Genomic DNA, 25,616 nt, shown 5'->3' on the forward strand with positions numbered 1-25,616 from the left:
ATGGTTGTAGTGCCATGTCGCGCATGGAAAGATGCACTCATCTCCGGTGGGCATTCCAGAGCCCATATTCTTGTGGTTGAAGAGTCGGCCAATGGTCTGCTTGTGTAGCATATTGAAGGCTATGCATATCCACTTTGTCCAGCAGCTCTCACTCTAAAACTTAAACTATTACATGAAATAACAGCTCAATCAATAAAGATCATCAAACCACACGCACACCCAAACAACGCCAATTCGCTTCCTCCGTGGGGGCTCGTATTAACAGATACTCTTGACTTAGAACTCACACTATGTAGAATCATTTCTTCTAGCAAACCGGATATCTTAGCGGTAAGTGAAAGTAAACTATACTCCCCCATCCCCTCTAACCACTTTACCATGTCTAGTTATCCCCACTTTGCGGTAAGAATTCGGACAGACATATGCACGGACTTGGAGTTTATATTAGTAACACTCTTCTCTTGACTAGAGAATCTAAACTGGAATCAGACGACTAGGCTTTCATGTGCTTTAGATTAACTTTATAAAATAGCGTTAGTTACTTATATTTTCTCTATCATTCTCTATCGACCCAGGACAATACTTTAACCAATTACGTCTCTAATAACATATATATAGCACTCTCTTTTGGCACTAGCTAATGTACACGTATTTGGTAACTTTAATATCCACTACAGTAATTGGCTTGGTTTCTCTAGTTACACAGACACAGTTGGCCGGTCCACACATAACTTCTCTATATCCCATATCCATGACGCAGACAGTAACGTTCCGGACCCATTTCCCGGATATCCAGTATCAGCAAGCCTTACCTTTAGACCTATATCTGACCACAGTTCCGAAGGATTGAGTAACAAATGACCATTGCCTTCTAGGGAATTATGGTTACGCTGTGATAATGATATCACTCTAAGCTCTCGATCCCAAGCTGAAAAAGACAAGACTGAGTAGAATGCCATCAGGAATAACATCATAATGTAATTGAAGCGCACAGAAATTCTATAGCAAATCTCATTCTCCCCAATAGTTCACTCTTATTCACGCAGTTGGTATTGGACAGCATAGATTTATCCGGCATAAGCTACGTACGAATAGACCAAATTTTATAGCAGAAATAATTGTAAGAACAAAATAACTGCAGCTGAGAACAGATATACCAAAACCATCAGAAACCGATTGAGACGCAGAAATTAGGAACTCATGACTTCTGAAAAATTCATATTAATGCAGTAAATAATGGGCAATCAGCAATTTCCCCACTGTCCATGTTTGCACGGCAATCGAAAAGGCTAACCTGCTTATCCGACGGTTTGCCCCCGACTCTACTTTGGATCCAACAAACCACTCCCTCCCGGATTTTCCTTTGCGGACAGAAGCCACACTCAGTGATCTATGAGATTTTCAATTTCGTGATATGATAAGAAATCCAGACACTTCACAGGCATGCGGACTTGATCTCAAAAGTATAGATTTTAATGCTGAAATGAAACGGTATAGTTTAGACCAAAATTTAGAAGATCGAAACAAATATCATTGATTTTAAGCATAAAACAAAATTTTTATTTGCCTGTAGATAATCATCTCGATGTGTGTCGAGTGTTTGTAAATAGTTCTGGAGAAATGTCCATTGAGACCACGGATCTTGGTGAGAGAAAAGAACAGTAGATTTGCGCGAGGGTACGTCGGAATTCCTGGCTCATCGAACAGTAAAGGACAAAATTAATAGCGTTGTTTATTAGAGCCACTATATCCATCAGATCTCCTAGCGGCATGTAATAATCCCCGAAGAAACCCTTACGCGTAGCGCTCAAGATGAGCAATACCGCCTGAGGGAGTTCGGTAACCAAGAAAAGTATCATCACCACAAGAAGCATTCTTGTATTTCTGGAATGGTCGAGAATCCGGGGTGGATTGTGTGGCGCCAGGCTCGAAAGTCGCCGTTTGTTTTTTAGTTTCGCTTTCAACGTTCTGACAAGAAGCCCACCATAGACGATGATGAGAATGCAAGGTAATAGTTTCGCGAGAATACTGTAAAGCCAGAGGTTGATCAAGAACGACTTCTGTTTGCTCGCCGTAAGGTTGACGTCCTCTAAAATGTAGTACGACCCGTTGGACACAAACGTCAACCCGGACGAGATGTAGTTCGGCACGAGCAGGAGGATGGCAAAAATGTACATGAGACACACGCATATCCGAGCGCGTATGATACGACGCATGCGCGTCAAATTTCCCTTGGCAGGAGATTGGATGTGTCGATACCTGAAGATGGCCAGAAGCACGCCTAGCCACACTGAGACAGTATGTGTGATAGCTGTGAAGTTGAAATGGAAGATAAGGAATTGCATCCACCCCAATGTATTTAGAGATGTGGTGTTTTCAGGATACTGACAGTAGAAATGATATGCGAACGGCACATAACTTGCCATTGTGAGTATGTCGGCGACCGCCAACGAGCTAAGGATGAAATTAACCGGCGTCCTCATGTGCTTACGAGTTAGGACGCTTATGTTGATAATGTTTGTTATAATGCCGAAAAAGCAGACCACGAGGCTCAAGTAGCCGTGACACAACGCGTACAGTTTGCTGAAGTCTTTTAACGTCCCCCTGGGTTCACTGGAGTTGGCACGGTCTGAGTAAACGCTAAACTCCATTTTGATACATTGAAGTCTTAGTCAGTTTCGATTTTGATGTTTGAACGAAGAAGCATTAACACGTTCTGTGAACTCCGATTCGTCTTTTTTTTTTTTTTTAAATAAACATTTTTTATGAGATAAGTTTTTTCAATTTTTTTTTCTCCAGATTATTGTTTTCACATTGTTAAAAATAAATGTCAATACATTTTTGGTCTCTATAAACATAGATTTAATCAACAATGTACAATATTTAATTTGCACATTAATTAATAGATTGGATGAAAGAAGTTGTATAATACGGCCCAGAGGAGAAGGAAAAGCGAAATAAGAAAATAGGGGAGGGAATGAGGGGATAGGGTATGTTCACATAATCGATTTTTTAATTTATTTATTTTTTTATTTTACTGCCATTGTTGATATCCAGTTTAATGAAACTATAAAGCGAAACAACGACTATGTACGATTTATATTTATAAACTCCTTACTGTTTGAAATATCATTTTCTCTATCCTATTTTAACTTAAACTATTATCTTTACATCGCTTTTTCAGCATAAAATTTAGGTTCAGTTTTGTTTATATAATGTGATATGTCATGCTTGGGTTTTAAATAACTTTCATCTGTCATGCTTAAGTTTGAAATATCATTTTTATATCGATATAACTACATACAATTTTGAACTGAATTTTGTATTAAAAATTAAGATTTAGGTTTTTTATTATTTACGATAGTAATTTATCCGGTGTGTCATGCTTAAGTTTGAAATATTAGTTTTACATTACTAATCCTGATTATAATTTAAGCTGTGTTTAGGGTTAGGTTCTGTGCATAAAATGTGTTCTATCACGCTTAAGTTTCAAATATACTTCAGTGTATCATAGTTCAGTTAAAACTATCATTTTTGCATCGCTATACTGGAAAAATCTGGGCTGAGTTTTGTTCATACAATGCGGTCTGCCACTCTTAAATTTGACATAGCATACCTGCATTACATTTGGATTTGTTGGGTTGAATTTTTTGCATAAAATTTGGATTAAGTGTTGAAGTTATTATTAAAAAAATATTTTATTTTGTCTATCCCGATGAAGTTTGAAACAGCATTTTATACTGATATAACATTTGTGTCGAGGTTTGGGTTAATTTTTATATATTTGATCTACCATGCCTATGTTTAAGATGTCATTTAATCGGTTACTCTGAAAATTTAAATATCATTTGAGTTGCCAAGCTTGAGTTTAAAATATTGTTGGTCTGTCAATTTAAAGTTTAGAATATCATTTGGTCTTCCAAACTTAAGTTTTAAACATCGTTTGGCATGTCACGCTTAAGTTTGAAATACCATTAGTCTGTCACAAGTTTGAGATATCGTTTGGTTTCAAAGGCTTAAGTTTGAAATGCCATTTTCTCTATTACTCTAACGTTTGAAATATCATTTGTTCTGTAAGGTTAAGGTTGTGATATCGTTTGGTTTATCATGCTCAAGTCTGAAATATAGTTTAGTCTTTGGGTTGAGTTTAGGTTGAATTTACTTCCAACAAAAGTTAATTGCCGTTCTTTTATTTAGAAAAGTTCACTCACAACAATAACAATGAAAAGCAACGTTGTTTTATATATATAAAATATTGAATTTTCATAATGACGTTAATAATAGACGTGACTTGTTTTCAAAGAGAAGTAGATGTATAGTCAGTGGCCAGTAATAAAAAGCTGAAATTTTATTTAGCAAGAAATAATAATTAACGTTTGTTTTGTATTATTATAGGCATTGCTGTTCTTATGTATACTTGTAGCTTGTTAATCAATGCATCTATTTAGTAAAATAATTTACGATAGACTTTTATAGCAAACAAGTAGCCGTGTGTGTGTACGTTACGATAACATGATATTTTTTTAGTGGAGTAATACTCGATCTCTTTTGCTTGATGTTCAACCAGCTTCTATGCGTAATGTATTTCTATATTAAAATAACTTCTAATGCTTTTTACAGCAGAATGATTTTTGCAGATCATTGTATATGTACGTAATCAAAGAATTATTAATTCCCTGTCATCGAAATATCTTTATCTTGTTTGGATATTCATATCACACAAAATAGATTCTGACATTTGCCAAGATAATTTTTTGCTAAAATGTATAAAACTTATTTTGGATTCAGTTTTCTTCTTTCTTTATGAAACACGTAGTGAACTTGTTATAGTTGTCCGAGATTACATAAACGACTGTAAAACAAATCAAAGCAAAACGAAACAATGTGCTTATTAACAAAAAAAACAAACTATTTATGCCCCAGGCAAGATTCGAACTCACATCCCTGTCCGTATGTACAGCTAGCTAACTAATTAACCCACCTACGAACATCTGAGGAGTCTGAGTCTTCTATTAATCACAATAAATCAAACATGGGCCTTTCTTTCTTTTCCTTTATTCTTTACTTTCTTTTTCTCCCTCCTCCCTCTTCGTATATCTCTTCTCTCTTTTTATAGTCGGTGGATACCGAAAAGTGTCTTTGATTAAATTTATCCTTGTATCATTTGTAGCAATATCCTAACTTTTGTGTGTGGATGTAAAATCCCCTCCTTCCTCTATATATCAAAAATGAAATATAGACCAGGATTAACTATTAAAATCTTAAAATCGATCAAAATTATAATTTTTACTTTTTAACAACACAAACTAATGTTTTCTCTTTTAGTCTTACGAACCAGATTTATATACGTTGTATTAAAATGCTATTAATCACAACAATAACGGTGAAAAGCAACGTTGTTTTATATATAAAATATTGAATTTTCGTAATGACGTTAACGAGAAACGTGACTTGTTTTCAAAGGAAGTAGCTGTATATTCAGTGGTCAGTAATAAAAAGCTAAACTTTTATTTAGCAAGAAATACTAATTAACGTTTGTTTTGTATCATTATAAGAATTGCTGATCTTATATATGAGGTTAAGGAGCTGAATACATGTTTGGAAGCATTTTGTTTAATATGTTCCAATACTGAGAGCAAGAATTACATTAAAATCTTCCGAGATTCAAATGTGCAGATTGATAACCTCGTTATGATTAGCAACACTGATGAGTATAAAATGAAAAACAGCTCTCTATGGACGATTATATATATATATGTACTGTATTTATTTAAAATGTAGGACGGATTGTTTAACGTTTTATAACAAATAACAAAATATAGAGGACATCTTACTAATGAATGACAAAAAATACAAATATTTACAAGTATTATCGTTTTATATTATTTGTAGTATAACAACTTCAAAGTTAAAACGATATCAATGAGCAACTTTGAATATTAATTTAAACATAATAATTATTTCAGTGACGTCGATAGCTCTTTAAAAGTGAAAAGAAAAATATTTATGTTATTATTTTATAAAACTTGCAATACATTACTATTTAAAATATATTTTAACTTCAAATTAAAAATTATAACAGACAAATTTAGACCTCGATATATAGTCATTAAAAAAAAAACTTTGCGTATATATACCGGAAGTTGAACTAATTTTGTGATGTAAATAGCTTTTTAAAAATTAAGGAAATGATATATTTTCATTTTTATTTTATATAGCTTATAATGTATTAATAATTTAAACTCCAAAAGTGAAATAATATCAATAATCAAAATTTAGTCCCGTATATTTCTATATTATTTTCGTAGATGTTTGTAAGTGTATAAACCGAACGTTGAATAAAATTTATGTGAAAAACTCTTTATAAATGAAAGAAAGAAAATATTTATAGTATGGTTTTATATAATTCATAATACAATAATATTTTTTAACTTCAAAGATTAAATGATACACATACACACACATTAAACATAATATATATTCATAAAATACTTTTTAGATAAATAGATTTTAAGTTGTATAATTCTTTTGACGTAGAGAACTTTTAAGATGAAAGAAATAAAGTATTTTTATTTTTCTGTATTTTTGTTTCAAATTCAATATTAATAATATTAATAAAAAACTTTAGCTTTTATATATATTGGATGCAAACTATATATATATATATATATATATATATATATATATAAACCGGAAGTTGAACTATTTGTTTGATTCGGGAAGCTCTTAAATATAAAGTAATCGATATATATATATATATATATATATATATATATATATATATATATATATATATATATATATATATATAAACCGGAAGTTGAACTATTTTTTTGATTCAGGAAGCTCTTAGATATAAAGTAATCGGAATATTTCCGTTATGGCTTCATATAATTTATGAAAGATTAATATTTTTCGACTTCAAAGTTCACCAGTATTTATAAAACAGAACTTTAATACGTATCCACGGAAAATATTATTAAAGAGAAATCAAAATGTCAACAATTTTGCGTGATGTTTACTTCATACATCAAGGAAAAAATACGAAAATATTTGCTATTGTTTTCATATCGTGAGCAGCATCAATTAATATATATTTCAGCTTCAAAGAGAAAAGATGTCTAATAAGCAGTGTTGGGTTTCGATATCTATTCAGATAAATGATTGGATACATAGAAAAAAATGAAACTGAACTATGTTGTGTCACACTCAAAAATCAATTATTTTTTCTATTCACTTCAATTTGTGAGGATCAACTTTGTAGATTAAGTTTCCTATCATTCGAACGGGAAAATATCATCCAACTTCGTTATTAAATTATGTCTACATGTACAGTAGTTTTGGTCTTTATTGTAAACCAAACTAATTGAGTAACCTTTTCAACCTGCCGGTTCGTGGTAGAGAATTATGGGGCACCTAGTGTTTTCCGAGTTCTGAAATTGAAAACAAGGCCCTATATCAAGGTCAAATAGTGATTAATATAACAGTAATCGCGTTTTATAGTTTCCTGTTTTTAATATTTGCTATAGCGTTCTATAATACTTGCTTTAATGTAATATAATATGTGCTTTAATGTACTATAATACTGGCTTTAAAGTACTATAATACTTGCTTTACTGTAATATAATATTTGCTTTAATGTACTATAATACTTACTTTAATGTAATATAATATTTGCTTTAATGTAATATACTATTTCCTTTAATGTACTATAATACTTGCTTTAACGTTCTATAATATTTGCTTTAACGTGCTATAATACGTGCTATCATGTAATATAATACTTGCTTTAATATATTATAATACTTGCTTTAATGTACTATAATACTTGCTTTAATTTAATATAATATTTGCTTTAATTTAATATAATATTTGCTTTAATGTAATATAATATTTGCTTTAATGTACTATAATACTTGCTTTAATGTACTATAATATTTGCTTTAATGTAATATAATATTTGCTTTAATATACTATAATACTTACTTTAATATAATATAATATTTGCTTTAATGTACTATAATACTTGCTTTAATGTAATATAATACTTGCTTTAATGTAATATAATATTTGCTTTAATGTAATGGAATATTTGCTTTAATGTAATATAATATTTGCTTTAATATACTATAATACTTACTTTAATCTAATATAATATTTGCTTTAATGTAATATAATATTTGCTTTAATGTACTATAATACTTGCTTTAATGTAATATAATACTTGCTTTAATGTAATATAATATTTTCTTTAATGTAATATAATATTTGCTTTAACGTTCTTTAATACTTGCTTTAATGTAATATAATATTTGCTTTAATGTAATATAATATTTGCTTTAATGTACTATAATACTTACTTTAATGTAATATAATATTTGCTTTAATGTAATATAATATTTGCTTTAATGTACTATAATACTTGCTTTAATGTAATATAATATTTGCTTTAATGTAATGGAATATTTGCTTTAATGTAATATAATATTTGCTTTAATATACTATAATACTTACTTTAATCTAATCTAATATTTGCTTTAACGTGCTATAATACGTGCTATAATGTGATATAATACTTACTTTAATATAGTATACTATTTGCTTTAATGTAATACAATATTTGCTATAATGTGCTATAATACTTGCTTTAATGTACTATAATACTTACTATAATGTACTATAATACTTTCTTTAATGTATTATAATATTTGCTGTAATGTGCTATAATACTTGCTTTTAAAATATAACTTGCGTTTATAGTCTGCGCTTCTTTGTTTCAGTAATTAGTTAATTATCTAATGTTATAAGTAATATAACAGGTATTATATTTTAATAATTAAAAATAATTATTAAGCAACATAAAATAAAAGTATAAATCAGTTAAATAATAAACACATTTATAATCGATCCGTTGTATTTAAATTCCGTTATTTGTATTTATTTCATTGTTTTTGTTTTTCAGTTTCCATGGTTACAAGGTATTGCATTTTTAATCCGCGTTGCTTCATTCTGTTCTTACTTTTCTTTTTTTTTTGTTTTTAATCCAAAATTTGAAACGTTAGCATCATACTAAACTGTTTTTATTATGTCCTAATGTTTATATATTTTTATTCTTAAATATATTTTTATTTACTTTTTTATTTTTTGAATATATATTCATATAATTTTGTATTTTTTAAATATATTTTTATTTACTTTTTTATTTTTTGAATATATATTCATATAATTTTGTATTTTTTAAATATATTTTTATTTACTTTTTTATTTTTTGAATATATATTCATATAATTTTTTATTTTTAAATATATTTTTATTTACTTTTTCATTTTTTGAATATATATTCATATAATTTATTATTTTTTAAAATATACTTTTATTTACTTTTTTATTTTTTGAATATATATTTATATAATTTTTTATTTTTTAAATATATTTTTATTTACTTTTTCATTTTTTGAATATATATTTATCTAATTTTTTATCTTCTTAATATATTTTTCTTTACTTTTTCATTTCTTGATCGTTTAATCGTTATTTTATAAAAAGTTTTGCTCTCCTAGATTTTCGTCATTAGATGAATAACTGATGGGAGAAGTACATGTGAAATTATTATTTGTAAACAAAAATTGTGTTTACAACATTTTTTAAAAAATATACGACAGTCAATTGAAACCAACTGAATTAAATTTGAAGAAAAGTTTTAAAAGAATTACTATACTACTGCTTATGTGTCTATTTATTAAAAAATATTATATTGCATGCAATATAAATATTAAAACCTTATTTTTCACGTTCTTTTCCGACATTTCAAATATTCCATTATAACATGGGAAATTAAAAGAGCCAGATAAAAAAATTTCCTTTTTTCTTTCCTGATATAAATTTCGCATTTTATTAAATTTTTTTTTTTTTTTTAGATATTTTTGAATTTGTAGGGATAAAATGACATTCGTGTGTATGTTCAGCTACGTTTAAATAGCGGTTCTCATCGGATAATTAAAGTTAAGCAATGTTGATCCTAGCAAGTAGTTAGTGGGTTACTATTTTGGAACATCAGGTTACGTCAATTTTAAAATCGAATTAGCTGTAAAATCACTTTTCCCAAGATCTTTGGCAACGAGACGAATCATCTATTGTCTCATAAGTTACACTATAAGTTAAATAGTAGAACAGGCTACACTTCCGAGCCTTAGTGGAGCAACTACTCTAGAAGTGAACTCCGAAATTATACCCATGGTCATTTATTACCGCATTGATTACGGTCGTCTTGAATTAAATTTAGATTATAGTTTTATATAATTAATAATACGTTCATATTTCAAGTTAAAATAATATTAACAAATTTGACCTTAATCAACATTCATAGATTTTTATGAATATAGACCGGAAGTTGAACTTTTTTGTAATGTAGAAAGCCTTTTAAGGACATAAAATATTCAGAAAAATCTGTTTTGTCTATACAGTCCGGAAGTCAAGCTACGTTTTATGATTGAGAGGACTCTTTAAAATTGAATGAAATAAAATATTTATACTATAGTTTAATGTAACTTATAACACATAAAATACGTTAATTACGACCTTATATTTTATTTAATTTATTTATAACTTGAAACTGTAAAATATAGAAATTAATAAATGAGAATAAAATATGTTATAGGCAGTATGATGTTTAGTAACAAGCTCACAAGTGCAAATAGGTGCTTATTACCTCACAAGCAACATCAAGTGTTTTTTTGCCAGTAAATAGTTATAAACCATTATTAACTTTCGAAACAAAATTCAAACAAGTTAACGAGTGCAGTATATAAAAAAGTTTTTTTTTATATACTTATTCAATTATTTCTAAATAACAACAAAATAAATACAAGTCCTGTAGCTGAGCGTTTTTTTTTATCTTAACGATTTCGATTCGATTTTGACATCGTGAAAGTCAAAATGAAATTTCTGCGAGAATTAATTTATTCTTAATCTCAAACCCAGTAAAAACTTAACAGTTTTTTTTTATTTGGAGATTATTCGAATTTACAGAGTTGTGCAATGAGAAAACTAGACAACAACACAAAAATCTAGAAAGAATGTTCTTTCCAACAAGTAAATTTTTTCACGGAATAAAATCGATATATTTTGTGTGTGGAACTCGAAAAGACTCCTGCAGTAAAAAAAGTGCAATGTTGCTTCTGAAGTTTGATTCAAATTAGTTTCGTACAAGCATAGGTTATTATTTCTAATTACCTTTTAGGCAACCGAGTTCAATTTAGGTCGAAGAGTTCTTATTCAACAGAAATAAGCTTTGAACTGGTTATATTTTATTAAAGGGAGGTAATCTTGAATTCGGAAATTAATGATAAGAGATAATCTTAGAGGATATTTCTTATTCAATAATGGTTTAAGACCAGATCTTATTTAATGAAAATAATCTTAGGCCAGAGAGCTATTATTACGGAGAAAGTTTATACGATTTGATGCAGACGATCTTGAAATGAAAAATCGTATACAAACGAGAAAACCTTTTAAACTTCTTATTTAAAGGAGATAATTTAAAATTCTTATTTAAGGGAGATAATTCCAGACTAAAGAGTTCCTATGCAATGAAAGTAATATTAGACTTGAAAATTCTTAATGGATATAGTATTAGACAGTATGTTTATTTTTTAAGGAGAGAATTTTAAACTTGATTGTCTTTATTCAATGTAAATAATTTTGTAGTGAAGTTATTCGACAGAAAATAATTTTAGAATGGATAGTTCTTATTTAAGAGACATACGCTCCGACAAGAGAATTCTTATTTAAGGAAGATAATATTCGACTGGAGAATTCTTATTTAATGGATATAATATAATACTGGTGGATTATTTTCCCGGAAAGATAATCTTGATCTTGATCTTATCCAATACTTATAATCTTGTACGGGAGAGGCAGTGCGCAAAGGAGATAATTGAAGTGTTTATAGTTGAAGGGAAACATTTTCAGGCTAGAGAGTTCTTATACAAGAAAGATAAATAAGTTCTAATCTTAGACTTACTTAATTCAGATAATCACACACTAGGGAAGATCGTATTCAAGGAAGATAATCTCAGATAAGAGATTTTCTAACCAAGAGAAATCTCAGACAAGCATATTTATCACAAAGTAGATATTCCTCAACAATGGAAGTAACAGATAACGTTACCTTGTATAATTCTTGTTATAATTTGACAACAAAAATACACCCAACTTTTATTTAATTTATTTAGTTTCACGAAACACGGAAGTCAGAAGTAAAACGTTAACATTTAACTTACTCGCCTATGGTTCGTTTAAATAGTTGATATGTTGATGGTTTAGTTGATGTATTTTTCAATGAATTCTCTTAGTAAAAACTAAATATATTTTCCAAAAATTAATTTAAAAAAAATATTTAAATTTACTAATTCCTTTCAAAACGAATGTTCAAGGAATATATTCTGAAAACAGAGATTGTAAACAGTTTTTATTTATTTGACTGTGTTTATCGTGAATAAACGTCTTAAATGAAAATTATTTTCTGATTGCTTAATAATATTTAAATTATTTGTCAGACTTATTTACAAAATATTATGCTTCAAATAAAACAAAGTTTTAGCCCAAATTAAAGAAATTATTTTATTTTTAACGCGCTTACTCAATGCATGTACCTTTCGGTCAGTTAGTTCTTATTCAAGGGAGATAACCATAGACAAAAGAATTCCTATTAAAAATATTCAACTGGAGAAATTTTATTTGATGGATACACTATGAGAATAGAGAGTTCCTATATGATTTATTTAATTCCGTATAATTTTGTCAGTATCTAATAAATAATAAAAATCGACATAATTCGAAGTTGTATTAGACTTAATAGTTCTTATTAATTGCGGAAAATATTGTATAAGAGAGTCTATTCAAATTTTAGACTAGAGGTCTGTTATTCAAGGCATATAATTGGACACTAGAGAGTTCCTATTTTATATAATTTTATCTGTATTTAAAACCAATGCAAATCAATATAATTCAATATTTTCATATCTTAATTCATAAGTTGTTACATTTTCAGAGTTTCGATATTATTAAATTTATATATTTTCCCTTTGGTTTAACTATGATGTATTATAAATAAAATAGACCAAATAATTTTATAATGTTTATTTATTAAGAAAATTGACTAAACAATTTTATAATGTTTAATTATGCTGAAATATATTAATAAATTTAACTAATTCGACATATCGTTATAAAAACACAGAATAGCAATGTGATTTATAAAACTCTTCCCAGTTTAGAATAGTTTATTTTATTATTAAATATATCGTTATTTATATTAATCTATAGATTGGATAGTTCTTATTTAAATGAAAACTCTTAGATTATAAAGATTTTTTATAAAATATAACTAAAAATAAAATATACGTTAAGATTAAATATAGAAATATATGAAATCGATTAAAATGTCTTTTTGTTTTTAAGAACAGGGAACAATATTTTGCATTACTTACTGATTAAACAGTTTTAATCGGTAGCTTTAAAGAAAACTATTAAAGTCAATGGCATAGGGGAAATCTAACTTTACTTTATTTATACGATATGATAACCTCTTTTAAATATTTTATAATAAAAAAGATAAATGTTCTTCTAAATTAATTTTAATATGATTTTTTAAGTTTTATAATAATTTATTTTAAGCTATATTAATCTAATTTACTAATTATTGGCAAAAATATGCCATTAGAAAAATAAATGTGCGGTAGATTTTGTTTTAGAAATCCGTTGTAACAAGTAAACTATTATATGAAAGAAATCGATGAACGAAAATAGAAACACATGGATCCTTCTCGAAAAATTAATTAATTGCGAATACAGACATTAAATGAAACGAACACTGGTGAAGAGAACAAAAAGGTACCGAACATTTAATGTTAACTCTCAATCTTTTGCTTGGATAAAACGAGCAAACAAGATCCTATGTATATTTCTCGTTTAAACGTTACTTTGATAAAAAAAAACACATTAAATTATATTTTTTATGTGCTATTAGTTTAATATTTACTGAATTGCAAACAAAAAACTCAAAACAAACAAATAAAAAAGACGACTTTTTTAAAACTCCTATTAAGGATGTGTAAATATGAGTAAGTTTTATGTTACGTAGAACTTATCTAGAACTGTTTATTCGCTACTTACAATAATCGTTTCACCTCTGTATTTAACAAAATTCTCACTCAATATTTCTTGTGTGTATGCTTTTCTCGTCTACATGTTACTTCGATTATTTATAGAAATACTGAATTACTATTGATAGTTAATATTTTAATATTTACTAAAATAAACATTTAAAAAAGGGAAAACTGAAACGAATAAAATATATTATTAAAATGTTATATTTTTCATTATATTTCGCTAAACTGTTCCGACCGAGCAATGCCGGATAAATACGACTAACAAACCAATAAAATCCCGGGAATTCTTTATAGATGGAATCTAAAATGATTGAAAAGATAAACTTTATCGTTTAAGCAATTTTAATTGCAATTTCTTTTGTATAACTCCCCCGCTTTTCTTTTCAAATGTGCATATTTTACTTCCAAACAAAGATAAGTATATACAGAGTTATATCCCCTTTTAAAGATGGCGTCTGTATGAAAATATATCCAGCAAAGTATTTTTCAACGAATGAAATCGAATCACATATTTATTGTTCTTAACAATATACTGCAACGACACACTACTAATTTTGTAGATAAAATATTATGACAAAAATCAAGAAAACCACTGACTTTATTTGATATTAAAAATTGTGTATCGATTTTTACAATAGCCTTGAATAAACGTTTTACTACTTGGATTGGATATTTTTCAAAATTTTAAATTTATTTAAAATGTTATTTTCATTAATCTATCACGAACGTCGTTAATTTATAAAACATACCCACCAAAAATTATTCAGAAACAAAAGTATTTCATTAGGAGAGTTCTAATTCAAGGGAGATAATTTTTTTAAAACTACATCGCTTTATTTAAGGCTGATGATTAAACTGTGATATGCCCACATATACCAGATTAAGACTCAGTTAAAATTAAAGCTATGGAAGTTTTTTCGTCTTTTAGTCTGCCTATCACCCTTTATTAATTTCTCAATTTTTAAAAATTAATTTAAAAATGCAATTTTATTGTTTTACTACGCTTAATTTCAATATATTATTGTTTTAATTTACATAGGACTTTCGCTGGTTTATCCCGTTTTTGTTTTAGATAGAAGTTTCATTGGCCTAAGTTGTAAATAGTATTGTATGTTTTAGATAGAAGTTTCATTGGCCAGTCAAGTCTAAGTTGTAAATAGTATTTTCATCGGTCTGTTAGGTGCGAAATTATATTTACAATGTAAAGTGCGAAATAGTATTTTTAAATGGACTGTCACACTTAGGTGCGAAATAGTATTCTCAATGGGTTGTCACACTTAGAAGAAATAGTATTTTGAATGGGCTGTCACGCCTAGGTACGAAATAGTATTTTCAATGAGCTGTCACACTTAGGTGCGAAATAGTATTTTCAATGGTCTGTCATGCTTAGGTGCGTATTGGTATTCTCAATGGGCTGTCAGGCTCAGGTGCGAAAAAATATTTTGAATGGTCTGTCACGTTTAAGTGCGATATAGTATTTTTAATGGTCTGTCATGAAATATATTTTCAATGGGCTGTCATGCTTAGTAGAAATAGTATTTTCAATTGTCTGTTACGCTTAGTAGAAAAAAGTATTTTCAATGGCCAACACGCTTAGTAGAAATAGTATTTTGAATGGTCTGTCACGCTTAGGTGCGAAATATTATTTTCAATGGGTTGTCACGGTTAGTAGAAATAGTATTTTCAATGGTTTCTCACGCTTAGGTGCGAAATACTATTTTCAATGGTCTGTCACGCTTAGGTGCGAAATTTTAAATGGGATATCACAGTTAAGTACGCAACAGTATTTTCCATGGTCCGTCACGCTTAGTATAAATAGTATTTTCATTTGTTTGTCACGCTTAGCTCTTATATATCATTTTCCTTGTTAAAAGTGTAGATTAAATTGACGCAGTTGAAGAATACAATTCTTTCTCTTTTGTTTGTGGGACTTTTAGGAGTCATCTAATATTAAGTCTTTGAAAGTTCAAAGAGTAAACGAAGCAGTGGCAAGACTGTTAAATAAATACTAGATATCGTGCAAGAAAACCCATTAATATATAAATATGTTTGTTAGGAATAAAAGGAATGAAAGATGACTCGCTGTCAACATGCTAACAGTAGATTAAGATTACTAGACTGTAGGAATTAATAGAAACGGACGTGACATCACACGACACAAAGAGAGAGAGAGAGAGAGAGAAAGAGAGAGAGAGAGAGAGAGAGAGAGAGAGAGTGAGAAAAGAAATTCCAGTTAGTTTCTCTTATGTAGACAACACGTGAACATGAGAAAGTGAGATGCGCTGGCAAGATATGATTAATCACTAATTGTAGTAATTTCCTTAATTACTAGTTTCTTTACGATGGCAAAGTTTCACTCGTTGGCTTTCATATGAGAATAACCAGTTCTCCTAAAAATAGACACTTTTTAAAATTAAAAAACTCCTATTATAAAATGTAAACATCAGTACATTTTTAATTGTTTTTATCTAAGCTCACAACCACACAACATATCTCACCCATGCAACGCCAGAAGAATACAAATCGTAAAGTATTAGAACCTTGTAGACTTTTGCCAAAATGAATATTTTAATTTTCGATAAGATAATTATGCCAATTGTATTATGTTTTATATATGTCTTTCTTTATTAAACTATTAGCATACACAGGGCTTCTTAAATTGTTTTTGCTTACACAAAGAGAATTGCAAATAATATATATATATATGTGTGTGTGTGTGTGCGTGTGTGTGTATATGTGTGTGTTTACTCGGGAGTCACCACTTATCAAGGCCCGAAGGCCACTCGAGGATAATGATTAATGAATGTAAGGTGGTAGTGTAGTAATCGTTAATTGTGTAAATTGGGTAGAATTTGATTATTTATAAGGACGGCTCAACAAGAACTTGTTTACATTGGACTTGAAAGCTACTACGTTGTATCCAACCGGGAAGTAGGCAAGCGAAACAGTGTTCTCATGCGGACAGTTCTGGGAATCTGCGTTCAGATTTAGACACAGACAGAGAGTGGGGGAAATCATATATAGTAGTTGTAGCTAGTCGAGTGTTTTTGTAAAAGGTTTGGCAAGAGGGGTTCAATGGATTGAGTTCAATATATATATATATATATATATATATATATATATATATATATATGACCTTTTCTGTGTGTGAGCGGAACGCTCTCTACCAAACTACTCCGTCAATTTTTGATCTACCTACATGAAACTTGATATATGGTGTATTTGAAACTCTAGAACAAATTCGATTTTGTTTTTAGCAGAAAAAAAACTGATAAAAGGTGAAAAAATTGAAAAATAGGAACGTAACTGGCGTAATCAACTTAGTGTGTATCATTTACGTATGCGTAAATATATATTTATACGTTTAACGGCGTTAATTTGTAAAGCTTTGATATGCACGTCAGATGGTAGAGATTCTAGCTAATGGCACACAATATATATATATCACTACTATATATTGGGTACACTATAGTAATCAATAAAGAATTGGCTCTATATTAATAAATATGAAATATGCATAAATGAAAATATACTATATTTAAGCGTATTTTCCAACCAGGCAACGTAGAGCGGCCTGCTAGTATATATAATTACTTATAGGTAGTCTATTAAAAAAACGTTCATAATGCGAGATAATATGGGAAGTTGTGAGAAAGAAAACTTAATTACAAGACGATTAAAAAAATAAATGTTAGTTGCTATCAGCTTTCATTTTCCATCGCCGAAATTTCACGATATTTCGAGGATATCACCCCTTTGTCAAGTGTTTCTAGTCTTTTACCTAATCGTCTCTATGCCACGTCTGTATTTTTGTTGGTTGTAAAATTGCGATTTTTAAGTGCCGACAAATGTTTTAAAACTATGATAGCAGCAATTTATAACTGATTTAATTACTAATGTTTAATCAGCAAATCAATAAGTATAAATTATTCATCACGAAATAATAAGCATTTATTGATGGAGAGAAAAGCCATTTTGTTCAGTGTTTCTTTTCGATCGTATAGAATTAAGCAGAACGAATTTCCTGAACTACTCTGAAACAGGGCGCTTGTTTGTCTCTTATTAAATTTCACAGAAAGACTGTTACGTACTTAATTCTTATTTGATTACAAATGTAAATGTTTTTTTTAATAGCCTCTCGACGAGGAGAGAGGTAGATGAAAGATTGGTTTCTAATTTAATAAAAATCCAGCTCCCTCAAAACGGGCATTTTAGATTCGGATAAAAAAATAAAAATTTTGCTTCAGTCTAGAAAGATTTCTCCTTAGCTGACCGATGATAGAAAAATGAATTATAATATCAAAACAGGTTCTTCGCTTTGCTCTTTGCAAGAAGGTCAGAAGTCTTTGTCTACTTGCCTCCACACAACGGCATAGTTTGACACAAGGTCGATTTTTAACTTTGAGTAAATTCAACTCCTTCAAACGGGAAAAATCTGGATTGAGACAAAACGAAATTGTCTCAGTCTAGAAGGATTTCTCTTTCACTGACGTAGGACACAAAAGATGAAGTGTACTATCAGAAGTGTTGATACACTTTACTCCGATCTAAAAGACCAGAAGTCGCCACCAAATAATAGAGTGCGTTTTTTGCTTATTCTATGGACTAAAGTGCTGCATATGGTTAACTGCGGTTGCATTTATTACGATTATATTTTTACAATATTTATTTCATTGTTTTACTGCCAGAATTAAACCATAAAATAAATCTATAAGTTTTAATATGAAAATTGAAGAATTCGTTAAAAAAACAAAACAACAACAACAACAACAAAAAACAACAACAAAAAACTTTACTTCTTATTTAAAAAGAGAATTATTCTCCTAAAGTTTCCTTTTGAATAAAATGTACTATTAATCTTTTTTTTCGAATTTTGGTTTGCTCGAATTTGGCATCAGATTTTTTTTGTTTTGGAGATTGTAAGAACAGATGTTTTACTTTGCTCTTAACTTGAATTTACCATCAAATTAGTTACTTTTTAAAAATAACTATGAAATTGAAGTTCAAACCACGGCTTAAAATATTCAATTCCGATCTGCGTATAATGATTTTAAAAAAAAGTTTTTTCTTTATGTTTTGATTTCTATTTAGTTGTCTACGTTGGTAACTCAGTAGAAACGCAATATAGATATTAAAAAAAATGTAATTTGATATTATAGAATGTAATTCCACTCACCCAAAGCTAGGGGCACCGGGAGAGATAACTAGGAATTACCGACTGATTCACTAAACTCCACAGAACAGAAACCCACGATAATTACTAGACTTTCAAGCTGTTTAGATAATGATGAGGAAAATAATCGGAACTTAATCGTAAAACCGATCTATGATTTTACTATATGAAAAAAAAAAAAAAAAAAACGAAACAAAAAACAAAAAAACAAAACAATAAAATTAAATAAAAAAGAATATTTATTTCTTTGTTAAATATGAAGAATTATTCTTTATTAATTCTAAATTCCTGGTATTAATGTTCCCAGCTAAAAGGCCAGGAAGCACTTCTAATAAATAGATGAGTGTTAATTTTATTTACATTAGAGACTAAAGTATCATATATTGTTTACTGAGGTTGCGTATTTCTTACATTACTTTTTTCAAATATTAATTTAAACTTTTTCGTGCTCAAAGTTAACTGTAAATTAAATCTATGAAAAATTAAGAATGCGTTAAATAATAACAAACCCCCTTTTTTCTTATTAGTGTTTTTAAATTCGTATTAATTGGCCAAGAAAGTAACCACACTTTGGAGCTAGTTAAAAAGAGAACACACTTACAAATAGAATAGCATGCATTTTACTTCTATAATAACAAATTAGTTCATTAGGGTTAGGGTTAGGGTGTATTTCTTACGTTTATTTTTTTACTGTTCGAAGTTAACCGTTAAATAAATTTATGAAAATTTGGGAATACGTTAAACGAAAACAAATCTCTGTCTTTTTTTTTTTAAATAGACATATTACTCCTTGTTGGCTATAAATTCGTTATATAAATGTTTCTTTTCTAAGAATATTTACGGCTAAAAGGCCAATAAGTGTATTTACAAAGAATATTTACTGCTAAAATGCGAATTAGTGTATTTACTAGCTAAAAGGCCAACCGGTGAATATTGTTCATTCGAATTGTGTATTTCTTACGTTTATTGGTTAAAATATTCATTTTAACGTATTTTTACTGTTCGAGGTACACTTTAAAATAAATCCAAGAAAAATTAAAATACGTTAAACAAAATGAAGCTTCATTTTCTTTATTTAATAAAAAAAGACTTACTCTCTACTGAGCCTAAATTTATAATATTAATGTTTTTTTTTGGGGGGGGGCGTTTGATTGTTTAAGTTTAATATCCGATTATTTTGTGAGATTTAAATATGTCTACGTTTTATCTGAAGGGTTAAAAAAAAAGGAAAGGAAATCTGATTTGGCACAATATTCAAATCATCGGTTTTGTTATTTGCAGAATTTTTCGTTGCTTTCAGGCAAACAACTGTCGTCTGTGAATATTTTTCTCCGTTGGAACCGCAATCAATCATTTGCGTGTGAAATTGTTATTATCGCCATTTTGAATCAGGGTTCGCCGCCTTACACTTATGTCCGCATCTGTGAAGAAGTTTCACCGACGGCGAATCGATCTGTGAAAAAAAGAAAGAAAACAAAATAATCAATTTTAAATTGAAATCGATATGAAAATCGGAAAGGAAACGTACGTAATTAAGACTCGATCAATTTTAGAAACACAGGATTAGACAAGTCCCGATAGTATCTGCAAAAAAAAAAAAGAACATCTAACTACAAAGGGTGTTTAAAAATCGGAAACGTAACTTCGTGATAACTACTACTACTACTACTTAGTAGTGACGTGCAGAGAACTTTTTCAGGACAAAAGCAAAAATATAGTAATGGCATGACACAGGCCTATAATACATTCCTCTGAAAAGGGCACTTTTAAAACAGAAGTAAACGCGGCAGGCGCTTGTGAAACCCCTAGCAACCCTCTGCACATTCTTGACTACTATTACGTTTGTTCACCCCAGTGATTGAACACTGAAGGGTAAGATGGTATTTTGATAGGAGCCAGATATAGAGGAATGCAAAAAGGGTCGGGAGTTGAGCAGCAAGACGTTTACTCCTCAAATCCATTTGAATTAGTTTAAATAACCTAAAACTCGCGGAATATGTTTTAATGGATTTCCATTACGATTGAGTTGCATAAAATTCAAAGGCATCTGAATTTTCGCGAAGGGTTTCCATCCCTTTTTTATACCCTTTGCGTCAAACTAAATTCAACTCTATCTTGCATATATTGAGGCCTCATACGCTTGACAATCGTGTTTCAATTTCATAATGATCGTTTAATTTATTCAGAAATAAATCCTGTGCCCAGATATATGTAAAGATACCTAACTTATCGAATCTCATGAGCGGCAGGAATTGTCACTCTTACACTGATGATTGCGTAAACATGAAACACTAGTGTTTGTAGCTATAAGTATAAATAATAATTATATATATAAAAATAAATTATATATGTGTAGTGTTTGTAGCTATAAGTATAAATAATAATTATATATATATATATATATATATATATAATAAATTCCACAGCAAACAACGTCGCAGCCCACAAGAGCCATGACAGTTGTTACATAAGGGAAGGAGAAGAAGAGGATTGGACTTGGACACTTTACTTGAGGGATACTGGTACCCTGGTGATGACGTGTCCATTTTACTAATGAAGAGAAGAAGTTTACGACGATGAGAGAGAGAGAGAGAGAGAGAGAGAGAGAGAGAGAGAGAGAGAGAGAGAGAGATATTACAAGTGTTAAGAGACGAGAGAACGGGACCAAAGATCCCTTAAACCGTTTGTCTAGTGGTTAGGACACTTGTTGTCGATTTATGTGTTTATATATAGAAGTTCATATCTGGTTCCGCTGCTCTGGGAGAGTCTTCATCTGGGTGGAGCTCTCTTGCTGTTTTCGCCGGAATACACAAGATGAAGACAGATGTTGGGTTTTCAACCTTTTATTCTCCCAGGCATGATCTGCAGATATCGCCATCGATGGTCTCCACTGTGGGTACCTACCACGTCCCACGTCTGGGGCGCGCAGCTCCCCCTTACTTAGGAGAGAACTATTTTAGACCTCTGCTCGGCTTGGCATTTTCTGAGAGACTCAACGTTTCACCAACCTTGCCACGTAGCATCACATGACATCCGGTTAGATGAAACGTCACTTCCTGCAACGTGGATTAACTACAAAAATATCTCTCTGACCTCCTCCCACCCTCTCCCTCTTTCTCTCGATCTACTATCTAATAGAGACACAGAGAGAGAAAAGAGAGAGAGAGAGAGAGAGAGAGAGAGAGAGAGAGAGAGAGGAGAGATGCTCTTTAACACAGTCAACGAACCGGAAGTCCAAGACTAGAGTTTCGCCCTCATTTCTTTACTCGCATGCAAGTGGCTCGGGTTTCGAATCCTAAGTTCGGATGTGTCTAACTGATGAGCTCAAATGAGGGCGAAACTTTAGTCTTCAACTTCCGGTTTGTTGACTGTCATCGCTTTTGTAGGCTGCGACGTTGTTTAGCTGTGGAATTTATTATATACAATCTCTCACATTCTGTAAATCATATATATATATATATATATATATATATATATATATATATATATATATACACACACAAACACACACACACACACACACATATATATATATATACTAGCAAAAGTACCCGTCGTTGAAACACTTATCACAATATTCTGTGGATCTATATTAAAAAACCTTGTTAAACTGTGGCATATTTCCATTTTATGGAGGTCAGGCGCGAACGAACATTTTATTATACCATATTTCTTCAAACTGAAACATCATTATCAAAATATACTTACGCAAATAGATATGAAAAGTCTTTATTAAAGTTTGTGCATATTTCCATTCTATGGAGGCCAGACGCGAACGCAGACCCCACAATTTTATTATACCATCCCTATTTAAGTTAAAACATACTTATCAAAGTATTATTATGTCCATCTATATCAAAAACAATTGTAAACGTTTTTTTTTTAATTTTTAAATTTTTTATTTCCATACTTTGTGGACCAGGCGCGTACGAAAACCCCCACAATTTTAATGAATCATCATTATGCCAGATCAAACATACCCATTCCTGTATCTCCATACATCTTCTATCATTATATGCAATCAGCTTTTTAAAATAGTCAACCATATAGGAGCCTATTCGTGACCAGACACAGACGTTCAGCTTTATATATATATATATATATATATATATATATATATATATATATATATATATATATATATATATATATATATGAGAGGGAGAGAGAGAGAGAGAGAGAGAGAGAGAGAGAGAGAGGGGGGCAAGAGATTAATAATTGTGAAATTATCAACCAAGTTTGCATAGGAGGAAACATAATAAAATCATGTTTATACGTACGATCGTTTCGGAAACGTATCCTTTTATTCATTCGATATTTACGAATAAAACCTTCGAGAAATAAATAACATATTTCTGACGATATCGGTATATTTATTTCTCGATGGTTTTATTCGTAAATATCGAACGAATAAAAGGATATCGTTTCCGAAACGATCGTACGTATAAACATGATTTTATTATGTTTCCTCCTATGCAAACTTGATTGATAATTTCACAATTATTAATCTCTCGCCCTTTCTATTTATATAGCCCTAGGTAATTACACCTATTGAGCATCATAACTGCAATACTCCGGGCAATATATTTTACTGAGGCATTGCTCATTTAGACCAAGTCTATTACACTCTAAAACACACACACACACACACACACACACACACACACACACACACACACACACACACACACACACACACACACACATTACACTCTAATATCTAATAATAATAATAATAATAATAATAATTATAATAACTATATATATGTATATATATATATATATATATATATATATATATGTATTTTTTTAACAATCAATTTTAATACCTTTTAAATGGTATTTTATTGATAATTGTACCAATATTGACTTCGGTTTAGCTCGATGAGAATTCAGAGCAATATAATTTATATAATCGGAATAATCCCATGGAAAAATTTTTAAAGATGGCAACCTCGATAAAAAAATTCCATCCCCATGTGAGTTTTTAAAAAACAAATTTTGACTGTAATTAATTTGATTTTAATTGTCTCTGAAGAGAACGGTAAATAATGAAGATTCGGTATGCTATAATTAAAACAACCGTTTGTCTTTTTACCCTTCGAAACAGCTGTCAGACTAAGGAAAAAAATATATAATAACATGTCTTAAAAAATAATAAAAACAAAAATTGTGTACAAATAAATAAAAGGTGTTGTTATTCCGATTATATAAATTATATATATATATATATATATATATATATATATATATATATATATATATATATATATATAGAGAGAGAGAGAGAGAGAGAGAGAGATGGAACGATTCCACAAGTTTTCTCGATTCAAATACAATTATAAATTCTGTTTTAAATTCCCGATTCCGATACAAGTGTCGATTACGATTCCGGTTCTTTAAGAATTTCTTAACATTTAATTAAAGATTCAATACCTTTTGAACATGTTCAAATAGCTGTTCTCCCCGCACCTCTGTCTAATATCCGCAAATATTTTGCAAAACGTGAAAATACACTTGGGAGGGAGTGTATATAACAAGTGTAGATCTTTCTAAATATTTTTTCTCCTATGTTTTCATTGTAATCGATTGAAAATTGTGTGACAAGATTTGCTTTTCGTGTACAGCAAATCTCAATTTCTATTTAGTTGTCGTTAATTCATTTGAAATTTTCATAAACGATTAAAAAGAAGCGAAATAAAAAAAGAAAAAAAAACATAGGAAGAGAATAAGTTAGCAAAGGCTGTCCCATATAAAGTGTATTGAAAAGGGGCAAAAGTTTTCGTCTGTTTACTTAGAATATGATGCTTTATGACAAATTGATGGTTGAATATAGCCAAACTTGTGCTCATTTTTGCATTAAATACAAATCCTTATTGATCGCTACTCACTCTGAAATCTGCATCAAACGCATACCGTAATCGTTGCATTTAATCATAACAAACATTGGCACAAAATTTTAACCAGATCGACTCCAGATTCCCTCTAGAGTAAATGTGGTATTTTGGTGATTAGTCGCTGTTAATTCTTAACAGTGCATCAAAGGGATCCCATAATACTTTGTTTGTTGTGTGAAACGGCACTAACCCTATTCGGGTTTAACCGGCTTCTTTCGAAGGAGGAAGTTACAAGGGAGTCTGAAATTTTACAAGTGGTCCCCAGTCGCATGTATATCCCCGTTAGGGGAGATGACAACGTTAAGTTTTTGCAACTCTTGCAGGGAGGTGTCGACGTCCTCCTGCATACATCGCCTGGGATTCCCAAATTGATCG

General features: G+C 29.8%; 1 protein-coding gene across 1 annotated transcript; it reads right to left on the reverse strand.

Annotated features, from left to right (window-relative positions):
* Positions 1-1,533: 1,533 nt before the first annotated feature.
* LOC145261106 (G-protein coupled receptor dmsr-1-like) lies at positions 1,534-6,065 on the reverse strand. Its single transcript, XM_080119323.1, has one exon. It carries the CDS (start codon positions 2,649-2,651, stop codon positions 1,578-1,580), a length of 1,074 nt encoding a protein of 357 aa, XP_079975449.1. The 5' UTR covers positions 2,652-6,065; the 3' UTR covers positions 1,534-1,577.
* Between the last annotated feature and the right edge of the window lie 19,551 nt (positions 6,066-25,616).

Source organism: Euprymna scolopes, chromosome 37, assembly GCF_053919585.1.
Source record: "Euprymna scolopes isolate OS-2025 chromosome 37, ASM5391958v1, whole genome shotgun sequence".
In the NCBI taxonomy this organism is placed as follows: domain Eukaryota; kingdom Metazoa; phylum Mollusca; class Cephalopoda; order Sepiida; family Sepiolidae; genus Euprymna; species Euprymna scolopes.